The 17,996-nt window shown below is 38.4% G+C and overlaps 1 protein-coding gene across 1 annotated transcript in view; it reads right to left on the reverse strand.

Annotated features, from left to right (window-relative positions):
* KDM5A (lysine demethylase 5A) overlaps window positions 1–17,844 on the reverse strand; it is a 99,910-nt gene extending 82,066 nt beyond the window's left edge. The window contains exons 1-3 of the mRNA XM_030887221.2: window positions 17,723–17,844; window positions 7,861–8,031; window positions 4,399–4,533 (exon numbers count right to left, since the gene is read on the reverse strand). Coding sequence (XP_030743081.2) covers window positions 4,399–4,533; window positions 7,861–8,031; window positions 17,723–17,842 — 426 coding nt within the window. The 5' untranslated portion in view covers window positions 17,843–17,844. The remainder of the gene's footprint in view (window positions 1–4,398; window positions 4,534–7,860; window positions 8,032–17,722) is intronic.
* Between the last annotated feature and the right edge of the window lie 152 nt (window positions 17,845–17,996).

A 17,996-nucleotide genomic window follows, 5' to 3' on the forward strand; every position in this document is an offset into this window, starting at 1 on the left:
TATACGTGAGTCGCCGTGGATTTGTTTCTCCAAAGTACCCAGACTAATACAGATGGTGAGACTTCTTGCTTACATTAGACATGTCATCAGAGAGACCAATGGTTAGAAAAGGCATTTTGTAAAGGAAAGACATCTATCTGAAAGACAGAAAAAAAAGTATCTGTTTGGTAAAGATGAGAATAGTGAAATGCTCCGTGAGGTGAGCTGACACAACAACGGACACAGCATCCCTACAGTCACACAGACAGCACCGAATGTCAATGCCTCCTTCTGCTACACGTAGGTCGCCGAGAGTCTGAAGAGACTCCACTGCAGTTAACAACAACAAATGGTGGTGGAATATAGTAAGGTCAATAATTTGGTAGTGGTCTAAATCACTGATTCCAATCAGAGAGAAAGCAATTTAGATTCTACTTAACTCTGATGTACTTTTAAATGGGAAAGTACATAAAATCAGTATTAGCTGTTCAACAAAATTCCTAAGAATTTGTGTCCCAGGAGAGTCTCCTGAGTAATTAAGAAAATGGACTAAAAAGAATCAAATTATAACTCGGGCTGCCTATTAAAAAAATTCTCTACATCAAGAGATACCAAACACATCAGTTATATATCATACACTAGATTGAAGAGCATCGTAAACATGTAACACTAGTTTGAGCATTTGGTTAAGATAGCGTCTATCATATTCTCCAATATACTTTTCCCCTTCATAACAATAAACAACTACCATAAAGGTGATGAGAAAATACATAATGGACCTTCACCCAAACCACAATAAGTTAAAAAATATTTTTATATTTTGGGAGAGGATATGGGTGATGGTTGAACATGATGAGCATGTCACTGAAGTGTACATGTGAAGATAACTGAAATTTCAAGTTTTTTAGAGTTACATATATTTGCCACAATGTAAAAAATAACAACCAGAGTAAACTCTTAAGACAATACACTTTCTAGTTAACATTTACCTAATGGTTTTAATATCTATTGATGATCCTTGTCTAAATTAATTATATCTTGGTGTCTGCAAACTGAGGTGAAGCCACTGGGTGCACAAACTCAGAGAAAGTTGCTCAAAGCTCAACTAGAGGAAAAAACGCATACTAGGAAAGTTCTGGATCCCCCATGCACACGCCAAGCGAGTGTGAACATGGCTATGCTTCAGCGTTCCCCTCCATGCAGAGTCCCCGACTGCATCACTCAAAGCCCCCATGGAGGTTGAGCCGGGCACAGAAACACAGCAGCGGGAGCAGCAACACCAGCACTGCCAACAGGTAGCATGCAGCAAGCTGGAGGGAAAGAACACAAAGGCAGGCAGAAGGGCCAGCCCTACTGTCTGGAATTCCGCTTAGTTCCAAGTCTGCAGCATCAATAAAGGAGCCACATGGGTTCCTTTACCACCATCCCTGGGGATTGGGTCCGTGGAATCATAATCTGACTCTCTATGGAATGGAAGGAAAATAATGTGGGACAAGTAAATTCTTGCTGAGATTACTCAGATGAGGAAGTCTGAATGAGGGGACAGGGAGTTGAGGTACTTGACTTGTGTCCATGCATATAGCCACTTGCTATACCTAATCTTAAAAGAGCCTTCTTTAATTATCTGTTCAAGTTTAGAATGGTCCAAGAACAATTTTACGCTCATATGATCCTGTGTTCTTGTTAGGTGCTCTCAAGTGGCTCCGATTCATAGTAACCCTATGTATGACGAATGGAACACAGCCGGATCCTGTACCATCTTCACAACTTTTGTCATGCTTGAACTCTTGTTGTAGCCATTGTATCAATCCATCACATTTTCGCTGATCCCTCTACTAAGTGTGTTGCCCTTGTCTAGGGACTGGTCTCTTCCTGATAACATGTTCAAAGTATATGGACGGTCACTAATGATTTTGGACCTTTCAGCACTATTTCAACACTGCATCCAGCAGTCTTAATGCTATGCTGAAACAAGATCTGAGCACAAAATGTGCAAGTCGCCATTAAGATATCACTCCTTCTAGACACTTTTAGAGGTCAGGATAAGAAAAAACATTTTTTTTGTTTTGTAATTTCATGTCTTTAATTCCTAATAATTCCAATTCTAATTCTTCACTACAAGATCCTTTTACCATCCCTTATATAAATTTATCTCCCTTATTCCACTGATAATTCGGATTCCCAACATCATTCACGTACTTATTCATTTGCTTTTTTCTACAAAACACATAATGTAGTTTCAGAATTAACCTAATAATAGTGCTAACAAACCTACTAAGTAAACATCAAGATTTCTTTGTAACTCCTTTATTCTTTAGAATAGGTTCCACTAAGGTGTACAATGACAGTCAGCCATCCACAGCACCCTTGGGTTCAACTAACCACAGATGGATAATATTTTTGGAAAGTAATTACCATACACACTCATGTATAAGCTGAGTTTTCCAGCACATTTTTAATGCAGTTTTTGTGGTAAAATTAGGTGACTTGGCTGATATTCGGGTCGGCCTATACTTGAGTATATATGGTAAGTGGTCAAAGCAATTCCTCAAAGGCTGAGGGACCCATAAAGCATTATTTGCATTGCATGTCACTGGATTATGTATTATAAGTAATCTAGAAATGATTTAAATAGGAGGATGAGCCTATGTTATATGCAAACATCATACCATTTTATCTAAGCGCATTTTGGTATCCAATGGGGTCCTGTAGCAATCCCCTGTGGCACCACAGGATAACTGTATGTTACACTAAAAGCAAACAAAACCCATTGCCAGAGAGTCAATTCCAGCTTACAGCAACCCCATGAAGATGTCCGCATCTGTAGTTGGCTCAGGAGCAGAGAGCCTCCTGGTAGGTTTGACCGCCAATCCTGTGGTTAAAAGGCTAAGGCTCAGCTGAGAGTGCCACCAGCACTCCCTTGTGCTATGCTATAAGGTACTTTAGTTCCTTCTTTTTAAATGTACTTTCTCTCTGAAATAGAAAGCTAAAAATAACGAGAGGCAGTCTGGCAATACAGCAGATGAACAATTACGGACAAACTGGGAGTGAAAATCACTGCAAATCCTGAAGCAGCTCTAGTTTCTATCTGATACCAACCATCAGACTATAGTGATACAATGGGTAAAAAGAATTCCTATGTGGTTTTTTTATTTATAATTTACAAAGGGCAATTAAAAATAAGATTTCAAGGGGAGCACAGGAATTTCATCACAAGCTGGCAAATGGTTAGGTACACAGAGCATGTAAGACAATTCATCAGAGTCAGGTCAGAGAGCAGACCTCAATGTTTGGAGTCTAAAAGAGAGAGAGATATCACTATAAACCTAAAGACAATCAAAACCTGAGATCAACTTACATGAAAATAAAAACCTGTGAATGACAATAAACCAGAGTTTACTACTGTATAAACTAGTACCACCATTTTCCAAAGAATTTTCATTACATTCAATCCCTATCCAGCACACCTACCTTTTACCTCTCAAAGCACGTGAGAAGCTAAATTAATAAGGAGGCTATTTCAGTAACCAGAAATTCCGAACAGGAAAAGCAGAAATGGCAAGGGGGAAAAATATTCCCGGCCCTCTGGAAAAGAAAATGGAAGTACCGCTAGCATGATAGGACTCCTCACAACCCAGGATCCAGTATTTCTCAGCAGAGGCAATAGTTTGCTTCTCTGACTTCTACTTTTGATGATGACCATTCCCGTTTTGTTAGCATTGCTTCTTTAAACTCAAAAAGCAGGCTCGCTGCTGGGTCTGAGTCCATTCTCACTTGGTGTAACCTGAGATGCAGTCACATCAATTATTACAATTCAGTTAGCTGTTACTCCTGCCCATTCTTTTCTTCACTTCAATGAACCAAGTCTCAGGACCTAAGCCCCTCGCTGTGCCAGCTTACAGACTTGTCTTAGCAAACCACTTAACATGCAGCTCCTAAGACCTAAGAAGAGAGACCAGGGAGAAAGGAAAGCAGGCAAGAGAGAAATGGACTTTCTTTCTGATGCATTAGGAAAATGCACTAAACACTACGCAGAAATGACTCAGACAGTAAGACAGTATATACTGGAATAATCAATGAAAAATACAATTACTCTTTTTCAACTCCTCTCAAATCTGCTAACCATGAGAATATAAAGTGTTCATCAGCAAACCTATGAAGCTAGCTCTACGGCAGCAAGACACCCTTCGATCAGCAAGACACCCTTCGATTTGCCATTCCTGCCCAAACTGCTCAAAATTAACAGAGTTATTTTTCAGACCAAACTCAGCGAATAACCTTACAGACAATGAGAAACAAGTATTTCTTTAGTTTATAAAGAACAATAGTATATGAATGGCCTCCCATGACCAGACAACTTGTTCTGCATGCTCAATGCACTTAAAATGCCTGTTTAAAATGGCCCGTGGGCATTGATACCTGAGACTTGACACGTCTTGTTCTCTTCGGCAGAATGTTCATTCTTGTACCCGGCTCTGGGGGAGCTTGGATATCAGTGCCAAGAACCTCAGGCTCCACTTTTTCCTTAAGATCTAAATTGGGCATTTGTACACCCTAAAAGATCAGAGCAGAGAAAGCAGATTCACTGATAAGAAATCAGGCTTGAGAAACAATGGGGAAATAGTAAGTTTCCAATAAATGCCTAAAAATGCATGAAACCAGCCAGCAATTCTCCCCAAGTGGATGTACAGTCAAAGACATCTGTATCAAAATCCTAGGAGGTTTTATACTGCTGCTATTAAAACTAAGAAGATGATTCTAAAATGTATACAAAAATGCAAATTGTTTGGAAATAACCAAAGCAATTTTGAAAAGAAGAATAAAGTTGGAGAACCTACACCACTGGACATCAAAATGTGCTATAAAACTAAGTAATCAAGACAGTGTGTACAGATCAAGGGAACAAAACAGTACAGACATAAACTCATATATTTATAGTGAAGTGCTTTTCAACAAAAGTATCAAAGAAGATCAATGAGAAAAGAACACTTTTTGATGAAAGGTGTTGGTACAACTGGATATGGCTATGACTTATGCCTTGCCCCATCCTAAGCAATGCACTTACACATTTACCTCATACTACACACAAAAGTTAATTCCAAAAGGGTTGTTATTAAAACAAACCATCGCAGTCTAGTTGATTCTGACTCATAGTGACCCTACAGGGTAGAGTGCGCTGTCTCCTAGAACTTCAAAGACTACCACCTTCACTGCCATCTCCTCTTCCTCTCACAGAGCTGCTGCTGGGTCGGAACCACCAACTTCTTGGTTAGCAGTTGAGCACTGACTGAGTCACGAGGAACACGAAAACCCACTGTCATCAAGTCAATTCTGACTTACGGGGACCCTATCCGACAGAGCAGAACTTCCCTTAGAGCGGCCAAGGCTGTCATCTTTACGGAAGCAGATTGGCACATCTTTCTCCCGGCAAACCATCGAAACTTTCAGTTCGCAGCCAATAACTTAACCACTGAGCTACCAACCACTTAACCAAGGGATCATGTATTTAAACATATGAGAATAAAATATAAAACTTCTGTATAAAAACAAATAGGCCACTAGAGATCCCCTTGCAGAGGGGTCTCGGGGAGGAGACAAGTCAGTCAGGGTGCGATGTAACAATGATGAAAAATGCAACTTTCCTCTAGTTCCTAAATGTTTCCTCCCCGCTCCCACTACCATGACTCGAATTCGACCTTGCAAGTCTGCCTAGACCAGAGGATGTACACTGGTACAGATAGGAACTGGAAATACAGGGAATCCAGGGAGGATGATCCCTACAGGATCAGTGGTGTGAGTGGTGATACAGGGAGGGTAGAGGGAGAATGGCTTGGAAAGAGGGAACTGATTACAAGAAACTATGTGACCTCCTCCCTGGGGGACGGACAACAGAAAAGATGGTGAAGGGAGACGCCGGACAGCGCAAGATATGATAAAAAAACAATTTATAAATTATCAAGGTCTCATGAGGGAGGGGGCAGTGGGGAGGGAAGGGGAAAAATGAGGGCCTAATGCTGGGGGTTTAAGTGGAGCGGAAATGTTTTGAGAATGATGAGGGCAATGAATGTACAAATGTGCTTTATACAACTGATGTGTGTATGGATTGTGATGAGTTGTATAAGCCCCTAATAAAATGATTTTAAAAAAAAAGAATTAGTCAGCTGATACCAAGGACTCAAGTACAAAGCAAATGTTTTGAGAATGATGATGGCAATGTATGTACCAATGTGCTTGACACAATGGATGGATGGATGGATTGTGATAAGGGTTGTACGAGCCCTCAATAAAATTATTTTTAAAAAAACACAAAATCTATTGTGAAGATGGGTTAAGAAAAGATTTCTTAAAACTGATACCAAAACAATCTATAAAAGGAAAAAAAATTCAAAAATTTAGACATGAAAATTTTAAATTTTTGTTCTTCAAATGAGACATCCAAATGAAAATGAAGATGAATCACAGATAAAGAGAAAATATTTGTAAATAATATATCTGATAATAGACCTATGATGAGAATATAAAAGAAGGTTTACAACTCAAATATAAGAAGATAACGCAGTAAGAATTGCACATGAAAAGATGTACCAAATCCCAAACAAACCGAAACCAGTTTGGAGTGGAAAGCGACTCACAGCAACCCCACTTATATCTGAGTGGAGCTGTGCGCCTTAAGTTTTTCAGTAGCTGATTTCTCAGATCACCAAGTCTTTCTTCCAGGGTGTCTGACCTTTTAGTTATAAGAGAGAATTGTATGCACCACGCAGAGAATCAACAATATTAGTCATTAGAAATCGGCAAGTTAACCAGACTGAGAAAGGACCTAGCCATTAACCAGTCGTCATCCCGTCGATTCCAGCTCAGAGCAATAGGCAGAACAGAACTGCCCCAACAGTTTCCAAAGTTGCCAATCTTTATGGAAGCAGAATGCCAATACTGTTCTCATTAAGACAGCTATTCAAAAAGGATTAACAAGTCAAATGTTGGCAAGTATATAAAGAATCTGAAGTGTCACATGGTACTAGAAAAGTGAAATGGTTCAAGCACTTTGGAAAACAAATTTGACCGTTCTTAGGTATAATCAAGCAATTCCACACCTAGGTACCTACACAAGAGAAATGAATGCCTATGACCACACAAAGACTTGCATGTGTATTTATAGTGGTATTATTAATAAGAGCTACAACCTGAAAACAAGCTCATCAATTTATAAAAAGATCAACAAAATGTAGTACCGCTTTACAACACAATGTTATTGAGCCATAAAAAGGAAGGAAATATTGACACATGCTACAACTTGTATGAACCTTGGAAACATTATACTAAATGCAAGTCACCAGGGCAAAATCAGGGAGACAGAAAGAAGATCAAGAGCAGCCTGGGTTTGGAAGCAGAGGAGGAGGAGTCCAGTGCCAATATTTTCAGAGATGTAATCTTTCAGAAGCAAACTGCCTGGTCTGCCCTGCGAGGTGCCTCTGGGTGGGCTCAAACCACCGACCTTTCAAGTATCTAACCATTTGTGCCACTAAGGCTATGACTTTTGATGAATGTGTAAATTTACTAAAGTGTACTGAAAGTGTGCACCTACAGGTGGGTGATGCTATGGTATGTACATCGTACCACCATAAAGTTGTTTTTAAAAATTAATGAAGAACCTTTTCCAAAAGCTAAGTCATAAAGATATTTTAAATAAATTACACACCCTCCTTTCCCAATATCCTCAAAAACAGATGTGACACACACTGCTCCCCAAATTTCCGGTGCTGGAGAAATTAAATCTACCTTGGTTTGCACAGAGAACTATTAATGTGTTGGGTTGAACCCGGTCTAAAGTTTATATTTGGAGCACATTTTTTTTTCCACTCTAAGAAGAATGTTTCTCACCATAAGGCTGACACCAGATTGGAAAAGCTCATATGGGTAGAGAATTCTTTCATAGTGTGACTTCAAAAGAGACCCAGTTCCTTTTCCTGGCAGATATCCCAAACGGCTGCCCACTTTAGACCATTTCTTCTCTTTGGTGACCATTTCAAAACCTCCTTTGCTGGCAACGATCTGGAAAACAAAGGTAGCAATCATTTAGGAGAAGAAGCCTGGTAAAGGGAAGCATCACTACTATATGTTGTCTGCTAAAATAAAAAGTTAGTCTAGGCTTAGATTTGAAAATTTTTTCCAACAAATATTTCATAAGATTTAAACTTGTCAATATTTAAACTAAGAAAGAGGTTGGAGGTCTTAAATGTTATCACTAATGTTAATTGTGCCTACCCTCAAATCAGGTTTTCAAAATCTCGTAATAAATTTATATTTTGATCATTATTCAGAGAAAACTGAGCATATGTACATACTCAGTACCATCAAGATGTTATATCTTTCACAATATAAAATGAGTGAAAAAATAGACAAAAGTAACATCAGAATGTTATATAGTTCAAAATGAACAGAAATTCTGAAATCATAAAGTGTTATCAGTAATTTAAAAGAATTTAACCAAAATGCCAAGCAAACAATGAATTCAAAGAATAGATTTGAATAAGCAGTTACAATTTTTCAAAAGGAATGGTAATAAAAAGTCAGATTACATGTAGGAGGCATTACCCAAAATCTAACACAGAGTGTATTAAGATAGGCAGTAATAATATAAACTGCCCAATTTGGTTGGATGTTGATGTCACACCAGGCATTGAATATAATATACATACAACAAGGTACTCTAGCTTCAAGAATTTGATAGTGTATATCTCTCACGCTCTAAAATATAGTTTTCAGTTACTCTGAGAACAGTATAGAGTATTATGATACAGTATACAAACTATATTTGTTAAACAAGCTATAAATACATGCTCTCTAATCATATATTGCTTTTATATGCCATATATCAAAGGTTGAGAGCATAAATGCTACAATTACCTCTGTTCAAATCTGTTCTGCCCCTTAATGGCTGTATGGCCTTGAATAAATTACTCATGTGTCTCAGTAGCCTGCTATTAAGATGGGAATAACAGTAACTACCTAATTTTGCAGCTGTTTAGAGGATAAAGAAAACAAAGCATGAAAAGTCCAAAGATCCAGTTAAGCACTGTATCAATGTTAGCTGTGATTATAAATGGGCCCTATGTATTGTGTGGGTAAGGGAGGTAGGGAGCAGATGCTTATCAGTAAAGAAACGTGTTCCTTTCTTTCACTCTGTCATGAAGAGAGGTGACCCTACAGCCAAAGCAGAAGTCCCCTAGGGAACTATCTGTAAGATCTAACTTCATAGGCACAAGAAAAGAGCAATTCCTCTGTTCATACTCTGAGAAGAACTCCTTCTGCAGAAGAAAACCAATTTGGTTTTGTAAAGAAACACACAAAGTGGTGTACATAGTAAGATACCTAGAAGCATATGGAAGAAGATGAGAGCAACTGTCACTTAACATGTATCTTCCGAGTGTTTCAATATTGCCAGGTATGGTTCCAGGAGCTACAGTTCTAGGGCACATCAGCAAACAAAGCAAAGATCTTTGCCCTCACAGAGCTTACATTCATTATACTGGAAGCATACAAAACAAGGTACAGTTAGCATAACAAGTAAATGTCAAAGGGAGAAAGAACAAGAAAGAAATTAGGTAGCGTAGTGAAGGGGTCTTAAAGTGGTACAGTGTTGGGACAACCGGGTCTCCATATGCAAGAGAATGAAACTGGACCCACACCCCATGCCAAGTACAGCATAAATTCAAATGGACTCACGGCCTAACCTCAAGAAAACGCAAACCGTAACACTCTTAGAAGAAAACATAGCGGTGTAACTTCAGCACCTAGCTTTTGATGGATTGTTATATATGACATTAAAAGCACCAACAGCAAAAGCCAAAATAGATACTGATCACAATTTTTAAATTTTGTGCATCCAAATAAAAAGACTACCTACAAAATGAGAGAAGATATTTGGTAACCATTCATCTGCTAAGGGTTTTGTACCTCAAAACATATAAAGAACTCTTATAAAAGTACAAATAAAAGACAAACAATCCAAACAAAAAAGACAAAAGACTTAAAAAGCAGGTTTACAAGACATGGCCAATACGCACGTCATTTGCTCTCTCACTGCCATCAAGTTAATGTGGACTCATAGACTACACTGTTAACTGTTTACAGGTATAAAAAGCCGTCTTTCCCCACAGAGCGGCTGGTGTTGAACTGCCAACCATGCAGATTGCAAGCCTAACTCATTACCACTACACAAACATGCCTCCCCCAAGATGTCATCAGGGAAATATAAATCAAAGCCACAAAGAACTATTTTGCCCCCTCTAGAAGGACCATCGTCAGAAAAACAGACACTAACAAATGTTGGCGAGAAAGTAAGAGAGTTGGTGGGAAAGTGAAATGTTGCAGCTGCTATTTCAAACAGCAGCCCCTGCAGAAAACACAGCAGTTCCACAAAACGTTGAACACAGAGTTATTGTACTGCCCAGCAATTCTACTCTAGGTATATACTCAAAAGACCTGAAAAGAGAAACTCAAAACAAAAGTTTGCTTAAAATTAAATTTATCAGATATAAAGCAGGAACAAGGTTCTAGTTAAGTGCTCTCTCTCATGTGGAAATAGATCTCTGTGCATATATGTATAGATTTAGTATTAAGGTGAGAGATGGACATTGGGCCTCAACTCAAGTACTCCCTCAATGCAAGAATACTTTGTTCTAATAAACTGGCATTCCATGATGCTCACCTTCCTGAAACGATCACTGAAGACAAAGCGGGTGCATAAAGCAAATATGGTGAAGAAAGCTGATGGTGTCTGGCTATCAAAAGATAAAACGTCTGGGGTCTTAAAGGCTTGAAGGTAAACAAGTGGCCATCTAGCTCAGAAGCAACAAAGCCCACATGGAAGAAACACACCAGCCTGTGTGATCATGAGGTGCTGAAGGGATCAGGTATCAGGCATTATCAGAACAAAAAATTACATAATTGTAAATGAGGGGGAGTGCGGAGTGGAGACCCAAAACCCATGTGTAGGCAATTGGACATTCATTCCCTTACGGAAGGGTCACGGGGAGAAGACAAGCCAGTCAGGGTACAGTGTAACAATGATGAAACATACAACTTTCCATTAGTTCCTAAATGCTTCCTCCACACCCACTATCAAGATCCCAATTCTACCTTACAAATCTGGTCAGATTAGGGGATGTACACTGGCACAGATAGGAACTGAAAACACAGGGAATCCAGGGTGGATGATCCCTTCAGGACCAGTGGTAAGAGTGGCGATACTGGGAGGTGGCGGGAGGGTGGGGTGGAAAGGGGGAACCGATTACAAAGATCTATATATAACATCCTCCCTGGGGGGCAGACAACAGAAAAGTGGCTGAAGGGAGACACTGGACAGTGCAAGATATGGCAAAATAATAATTTATAAATTATCAAGGGTTCATGAGGGATGGGGAAGCGGGGAGGGAGGGGAAAAAATGAGGAGCTGATGCTAGGGGCTTAAGTGGAAAGCAAATGTTTTGAGAATGATGAGGGCAATGAATGTACAAATGTGTTTTACACAATAGATGTATGTATGGATTGTGATAAGAGTTGTATGTGCCCCTAATAAAATGGTTAAAAAAAACAAAGCTCCCTCTCAAAACAGCACTTAAAAAGATATTAACAGACTAAAAAAGCATACTCGCAAGATAGAAGTTGGGAAAAAACTGATTAAAAACAAGAAATATAAACAATATTTTAAAAGGCTATAAAGCAGATTATGAGTGATAACTTAGCAAGCAAAAGAAAAGGGGGGAAATATTTTCGAAAAAATGAAGTAAACCCAAAGAGAACCTTTTGTAAAAGAAAACCTGGAAAGGCTTAAGAGAAACAGAAGCACAGTAACTCTAAAACTAGGATGGTACTGCAGCAGAGAACAGGATGGATTGAAAATCTAAATAAAAGCCCTTGGACTTCCTCCAGTCAGCATGGCAACTATCCCAGCAGAAGACTGGAGTAGCAGGGGCTCCAAGGTAATAAAGAAACAGGCAAATAAACTAGAGTCGGCCAAAGATGTCTCGCAGCTAATTAATCAATGTCCAAAAGGGGGAACGGGTAAGTGAAAGAAATTATCAAAGAATTGACACAAGAAATATTAAAGGAAATGAAAGACATGAATTCTCATATTAAAAAGATTATTAATGAAATTAAAACATGCCAATACATATTATTTACATTTTAAAACACTGGGAATAATGATTAGATCCTAAGTTTTTAGGAACATAGTCGCATACAAAGATACAAGGATTAATAAATCATTATTTTCAACAGTAGCACTGGAAACTATGTAGTAAAGCTTGCAAAAACTGAAGTAATGTGACTTAGAAGTTTAGACTTCTATATCCTAAGGAGCACTCCTGGTACAGTGGGTGAGCTTTTGGCTGTTAATTGTGGGTTGGTGGGTTGGTGGTTAAAGCCACCATGGGACAAAGATGTGGCAGTCTGTTTCTTTAAAGATTACAGCCTTGGTTTCATATGGAAGAGTTCTTCTTTGTCCTATAGGTCTAGCTTATGAGTTGGAATCAACTCAATGTCAGAGTTTGGTTTGGTATATCATTAAACTACTAATAAACCAGGGTACAATGACACTTTTAGATAATATCCTAAAAAAATTCTATCCCTTTTATGATCTTGCTGAAGAAATTAGTGGAGCTTTTTTTTTTTTCCTCTTCCCATCTCTGGCCTGCTTGAGCATTCTCCGCCATCATAAATGACACAGTAACTATTGGGACCAGGAAGTTCATGAACAACTGAGTACTTCAGTGAAAACACATGGTCATTGATGTCCTTCACCCTGAGAAAGCAACAGTGCCTAAGACAGAAATTTGTGAAAAACTAGTCAAAATGTACAAGACCACATCAGAACCCATTTTGGTGATGGCAAGACTACTGGCTTTGGCATGATTTACGACTCTTTGGATTATGCAAAGAAAAATGAACCTAAACACAGACGCGTAGGGCATGGTGTGTGTGAGGAGAAAAAGACCTCAAGAAAACAACACAAGGAGCGCAGCACAGGATGGAGAGAGTCGGAGGACTGCAGCGGTCAACACACTGGTGCTGGCACCAAGACAGAGTCAGAATTCTACCATACAGTCTTGATCTGCACTGCTTATGTGGATTTTTCACCAGAGATTTTAAAAACTCTAAAATCTTTTTTAAAAACATGTTTAAGTAATTAGTGGAGGCACTATTCCACCAAGATAAGAGAATAAGCCAACCAAAAGGAAGATCTACCGCAAACAAAGACATAAAGAATTTCCAGAATAAGAGTGGTAAAAGCGAGTTCAAGGTTGACAGCTAACTTAAAAGGCAACCAGTCTGAATAGGAGCTGGAAAGAAGAAACAAGAGGAATGTCTCCCAGAAGAAAACACGGACAGATGACCTGATGGACAGAAAAACTCAAAGGCTTACACTTCTACTGGGAATTCTGAAAATTTCAATCCCTACAAAGAAAATGTAAACAATTTTAAGAGGAGGGGGATTATTCATCAAGAATAAATAAAAATTGGTACAAGGAAGTGAATCATACAGAGCACACTACAAGACTCAGATATAAATATTTATATTTTTATTATCACAGTAATACTTGATTAATAAACACTGGACCTTAACCATTAAGGGTATAATAAGTAGAGGGAAGATTTGGATTTTTTACACCTCTTCCAAATCATTATTAGTTAAGTCAGTACACTAAAAATAAACCACACAATGAGCACATTCTTTGAAAATCTAAAGACAAAAACCAGGACCAGCTAGAAGTAGAGCGATTAACTTGAAGAAGGGTGAATGGGGATAAGGAGCAGTGGAGGAAGGAGAATGCTGGTTTCTATTTTAGGTATTTCTTTTCCTTTGGGAATTATTTTTTAAGAACTTGAATGGTTCCTTGCTGAAGTGCTTATAAATAGAAATTATTCATGCAAAACTGCATTAAATTAGAGACAGCCCAAGAAATACTTATTTCTATCAAAAATAATTACTATACCGATGAAGGGATTTAATCAAGACTGGAAGCCATCACAATGACAATTTAATGACTCAGAAGAGACTGAAAATTTGGTTCCAATAAACAGCAGTGGGAATCACTGCTTCAAACGCATCACGTATCTATAATAAAACAAACTCAACATATGCCAATCAGCTGCCGGCCAAAAATAACGTTTCTGTAAAAAGGTACAGGGCATACCTAAGAAATTTCAAACATCGAACTTTTCTGATGCTCCAGTTAACAATCTGTCTCTTTCTAGTGAAAGAGTCACCCAATGACACAGAGGTGAACACTGGTGACCTTTCTGGAGAGGCACTGTCAGAGGGGGAGGAAGCTCACTAACGTGTTCCTGGGATAAATACTCTACATCGTGATATGTGTGGTGGTTATACGGATATATAAATACATAAAGACTGAGCTAACTGTACACTTAAGATCTGTATACAGCACTTATATGTTACTAATTGTTAAAAAAAGTTAAGGTGGTGAGAAGTAGCAGTCTCACTATAACATTTAAGAAACAGAAATAAAAGTACTGCAAATCACAACGTGTCTCCTTTTTAGCTCTGAATCTCAGTTTGACAAGCATTACTTATCTGTTAGGGGAAAGAGAAACCTAAGGGCATATAAAAACCCTAAGGAGGTAAAACCCAATAAACTGCAGACAATCTTAATCACAAAAGGTTTTCAATAAATTGCCTAAGTACTTAAACATGGCATACTTTATTAGTAGCATTCCTCTTTTAATTAAAAAGGAAGTTGGTTTGTTGGTATGGGATAAGCAGTCCAAAGACAAATGTTATCTAACAGAATCATGAACAATTATTCAAATTACTATGACTAATAACAATTATTCAAATTATTCAAAGTAACTCGAAAGCCACTTCCTAATTCGAAAATCTATGACTTATCGTTAGAAAATTACTGATATCGAAACCATTTCAATTTAATAGATCAACTGTTTCTATAATTATTTTGGCAAATTCCATTAAGCATTTATAAAAATACAGTTGACCTAAATGAAATGTGGCTAAGGATTGCAATACTATTGTTATTAATGATAAAATTATTTCAGAAAATGGTTTTTATTTTATTCAAACTACACAATTAAAATCAAATGTAACCAGAACCTTAAATAGCATCATGTAGCAAAAGTTATTGTTTAAATGAAAAAAGGTGCCGCAAGAAAACTTTATCGTGATGTCCCCTACAAAAAAGAAATAAACTCACTGGTCAAATGCACCACCATTTGCTCTTTGGTCTCAGGTTTTAATGTAACTACACCAGACAATTCTTGGTGCAGTGTTTAATAACTGACACTGTTACCTGACTGATAAAACAAGTCTACAGCTGTATTCTAATAAAGACACACTTCTCCTGTTTGGTGAGAGAATTCTAACCTGAAATTAATTTTAATATATTACATAAAGACCAACTTAAATAATTATTCTTACTATCCTTCTTGAAAGTAGTCAGAATTCTTCAATTTACAGTATATACTCAAGTATAAGCCAACCCAAATATCAGCCGAGGCACCTAATTTTACCATAAAAAAATGTGCTGAAAAACTTGGCTTATACACGAGTATATACAGTAGGTAAAAGTAAGTTTTTGTTTCTAGAATGTATCAATAAGAGGATATGAAAGGTCACAAAAATGTTGTTTTGCAAAGTTCCTCAAATAAGCAAGCTATCTTCACCCACAAGTCAGAAAAGCCATATACAGTGAACCCTCGTTTATCGTGGTTAATCGATTCTAGACCCTACCGTGATAAATGAAATTCCACGAAGTAGGATTCCTTATTTGTAAATCAAATATTTTCGTAGTTAGAGCATAGAGGACATGAAAAAACACCCTTTAGTCACCATTACACTTGTATTGTCCAATTTATTAAACGAAAAAGGGAAAATACAGTAAAACATTTTGGACGTTACAATTATCATTTATTATTTATTCTATTATTTATGGTATCAAGCGTGTACAGTATGAGCCAATCAGTGGCAGTAATGACAGAGCATGCGCTGTTATGCAAAAACCGCGATAGAGTGAAGACGCGGAAGTCGAAGTGCAAAGTGGCGAGGGTTCACTGTATATATATTTTTTGGGGGGGGGGTAAAAGGTGTTTTTTTAAAAAAAAGATAATTATTATAATCATCTTTGTTGCAGGTCAGGTAGTTTTTCATGTGAGAAAAGGTAATGCTAGAAGGTTAACAACAGGTTGGGCAAAAATAAGCCTGAAACTCTGTACTCTGTGGTGGAAGTGAAATTTCTTCATAAGACTTACGCATGGCTCTGAAACGCCCACCAAACGGCTGGGTGTGGCTATGCAATAATGGGTGTGTGAAGCACTCATAGAGGCTGCTCAGGCTTAGTTGCCATTTTTCTGACTGTAAGAATGAGCTAACTTGGAAGCAGAGACAGAGGACCATTATTAAGGCAGAAGAGCCACCAGCAAAGCAAGTCTGAGATCTCTGCCTAAAGCAGGGGTCCTCAAACTTTTAAAACAGGGAGCCAGTGCACTGTCCCTCAGACCCGTTGGAGGGCCGAACTATAGTTTAAAAAAAACTATGAACAAATTCCTATGCACACTACACATATCGTATTTTGAAGTAAAAAAACAAAACGGGGCAAAAACACCCGGCGGGCAGGATAAATGTCCTCAGGGGGCCGCATGTGGTCCACGGGCTGTAGTTTGAGGATGCCTGGCCTAAAGTGTCTGCCAGGCGGAGGCCAAGACAAAGGCATCAGAAGATGTGACCACAGGACAGAACAAAGGAGCCACATCAAGGCAGAGCAGAGGGGCTGTGACCCCTGAGATAGTGAGGTGGAGAGCAGGCAGGCTTGCTGACCCACAGCAGCAGAAGCCAAGGGATGAGAAGATGACACCAGAGACAAAGATTTGCCTGCTGGCTGAGGAAAGGTCTTGATGTGGACCAATGACTGTTCTTACTGTTTACTGATCCTGACTTGTGTTAAATTCCCTAACAACACCCCTTAATAGTGAGTACTGTCTGTGAGTTGTGTATGGCTACTGCCATGGATCCTGGAACCCAGCAGAGAAGTAAAATGTTCAAGAGAAATGGCTGGTGTCAGACTGGGGTTAAGAGGAGGATTGGGGCAGGCAGAGCAGGGATGGTAAAGGCCATGTCTGACTTCAGCTTGTGGCAACTGGCTCTGGGCTACTGTAAAGAAAAACTCCTTCTCCCTACCGAAGCCAGAGGTCAGATGTGGCCTCCACTACGTTTCCTCAACCCTTAAGTTTCCACACTCCAATTCATTCTACTGGTTATTATTGGTTAGCCGCTCAGCTAACCAGTTAACCATTAACACTACTTAAAGGTATTAATAAAAAAGTGTAGGTACTACGCCTGAGAATGTTAAATGAAACGAGTTCCTTGAATATATCGTTTCCAGTAGCACGAAAGATGACAAGCTCAACCCAGGATGTTATATGTATTCTCAGTATGAAACTCTCAAAAAAAATGTTTTTTAATTAAAACAAACAACTAAGGGGTTGTGTCATTTCTTTTGCATATTGTGTCTCACAAAGCCTACTAATCAGAGTGAGTCATCACTCTCACACCAAATTGTAAAATGCCTTTTAAAGACAACTTTGGAGATCTGTTGTTTCCATTTATTCATATTTACATCTTAATGCAAAACATATTACACAAGGAAATAATGTTTTCTACCAGAGTTTTTTGAAATTAACTGACGATTTCTAAGTCAAGCACAAGCCTTACCTTGCTCAAGGCATACAGATCCAGAATCTTTCTCTCCACTATAGGGATTTTCAGAGTAGACCCTTGAAGTTCCCAAAATTTGGCTAGTTGGTCCAAGAAGTCCAATCTCACTCTAGTCATTGCCTAAGATGATGCAAACAAAAACATTAGAAATAGAAACTAAGTGCTGGACACACAATGGGTGGATGGATTGTGATAAGAGTTGTACAAGCCCTCAATAAAATGATTTGTAAAAAAAGAAATCGAAACTAAAATATGATTGAAAATGAGCAAA

The sequence above is a fragment of the Echinops telfairi genome, unplaced genomic scaffold, assembly GCF_000313985.2.
Source record: "Echinops telfairi isolate 266 unplaced genomic scaffold, ASM31398v2 ScPeMD7_6273;HRSCAF=7185, whole genome shotgun sequence".
Taxonomy (NCBI): domain Eukaryota; kingdom Metazoa; phylum Chordata; class Mammalia; order Afrosoricida; family Tenrecidae; genus Echinops; species Echinops telfairi.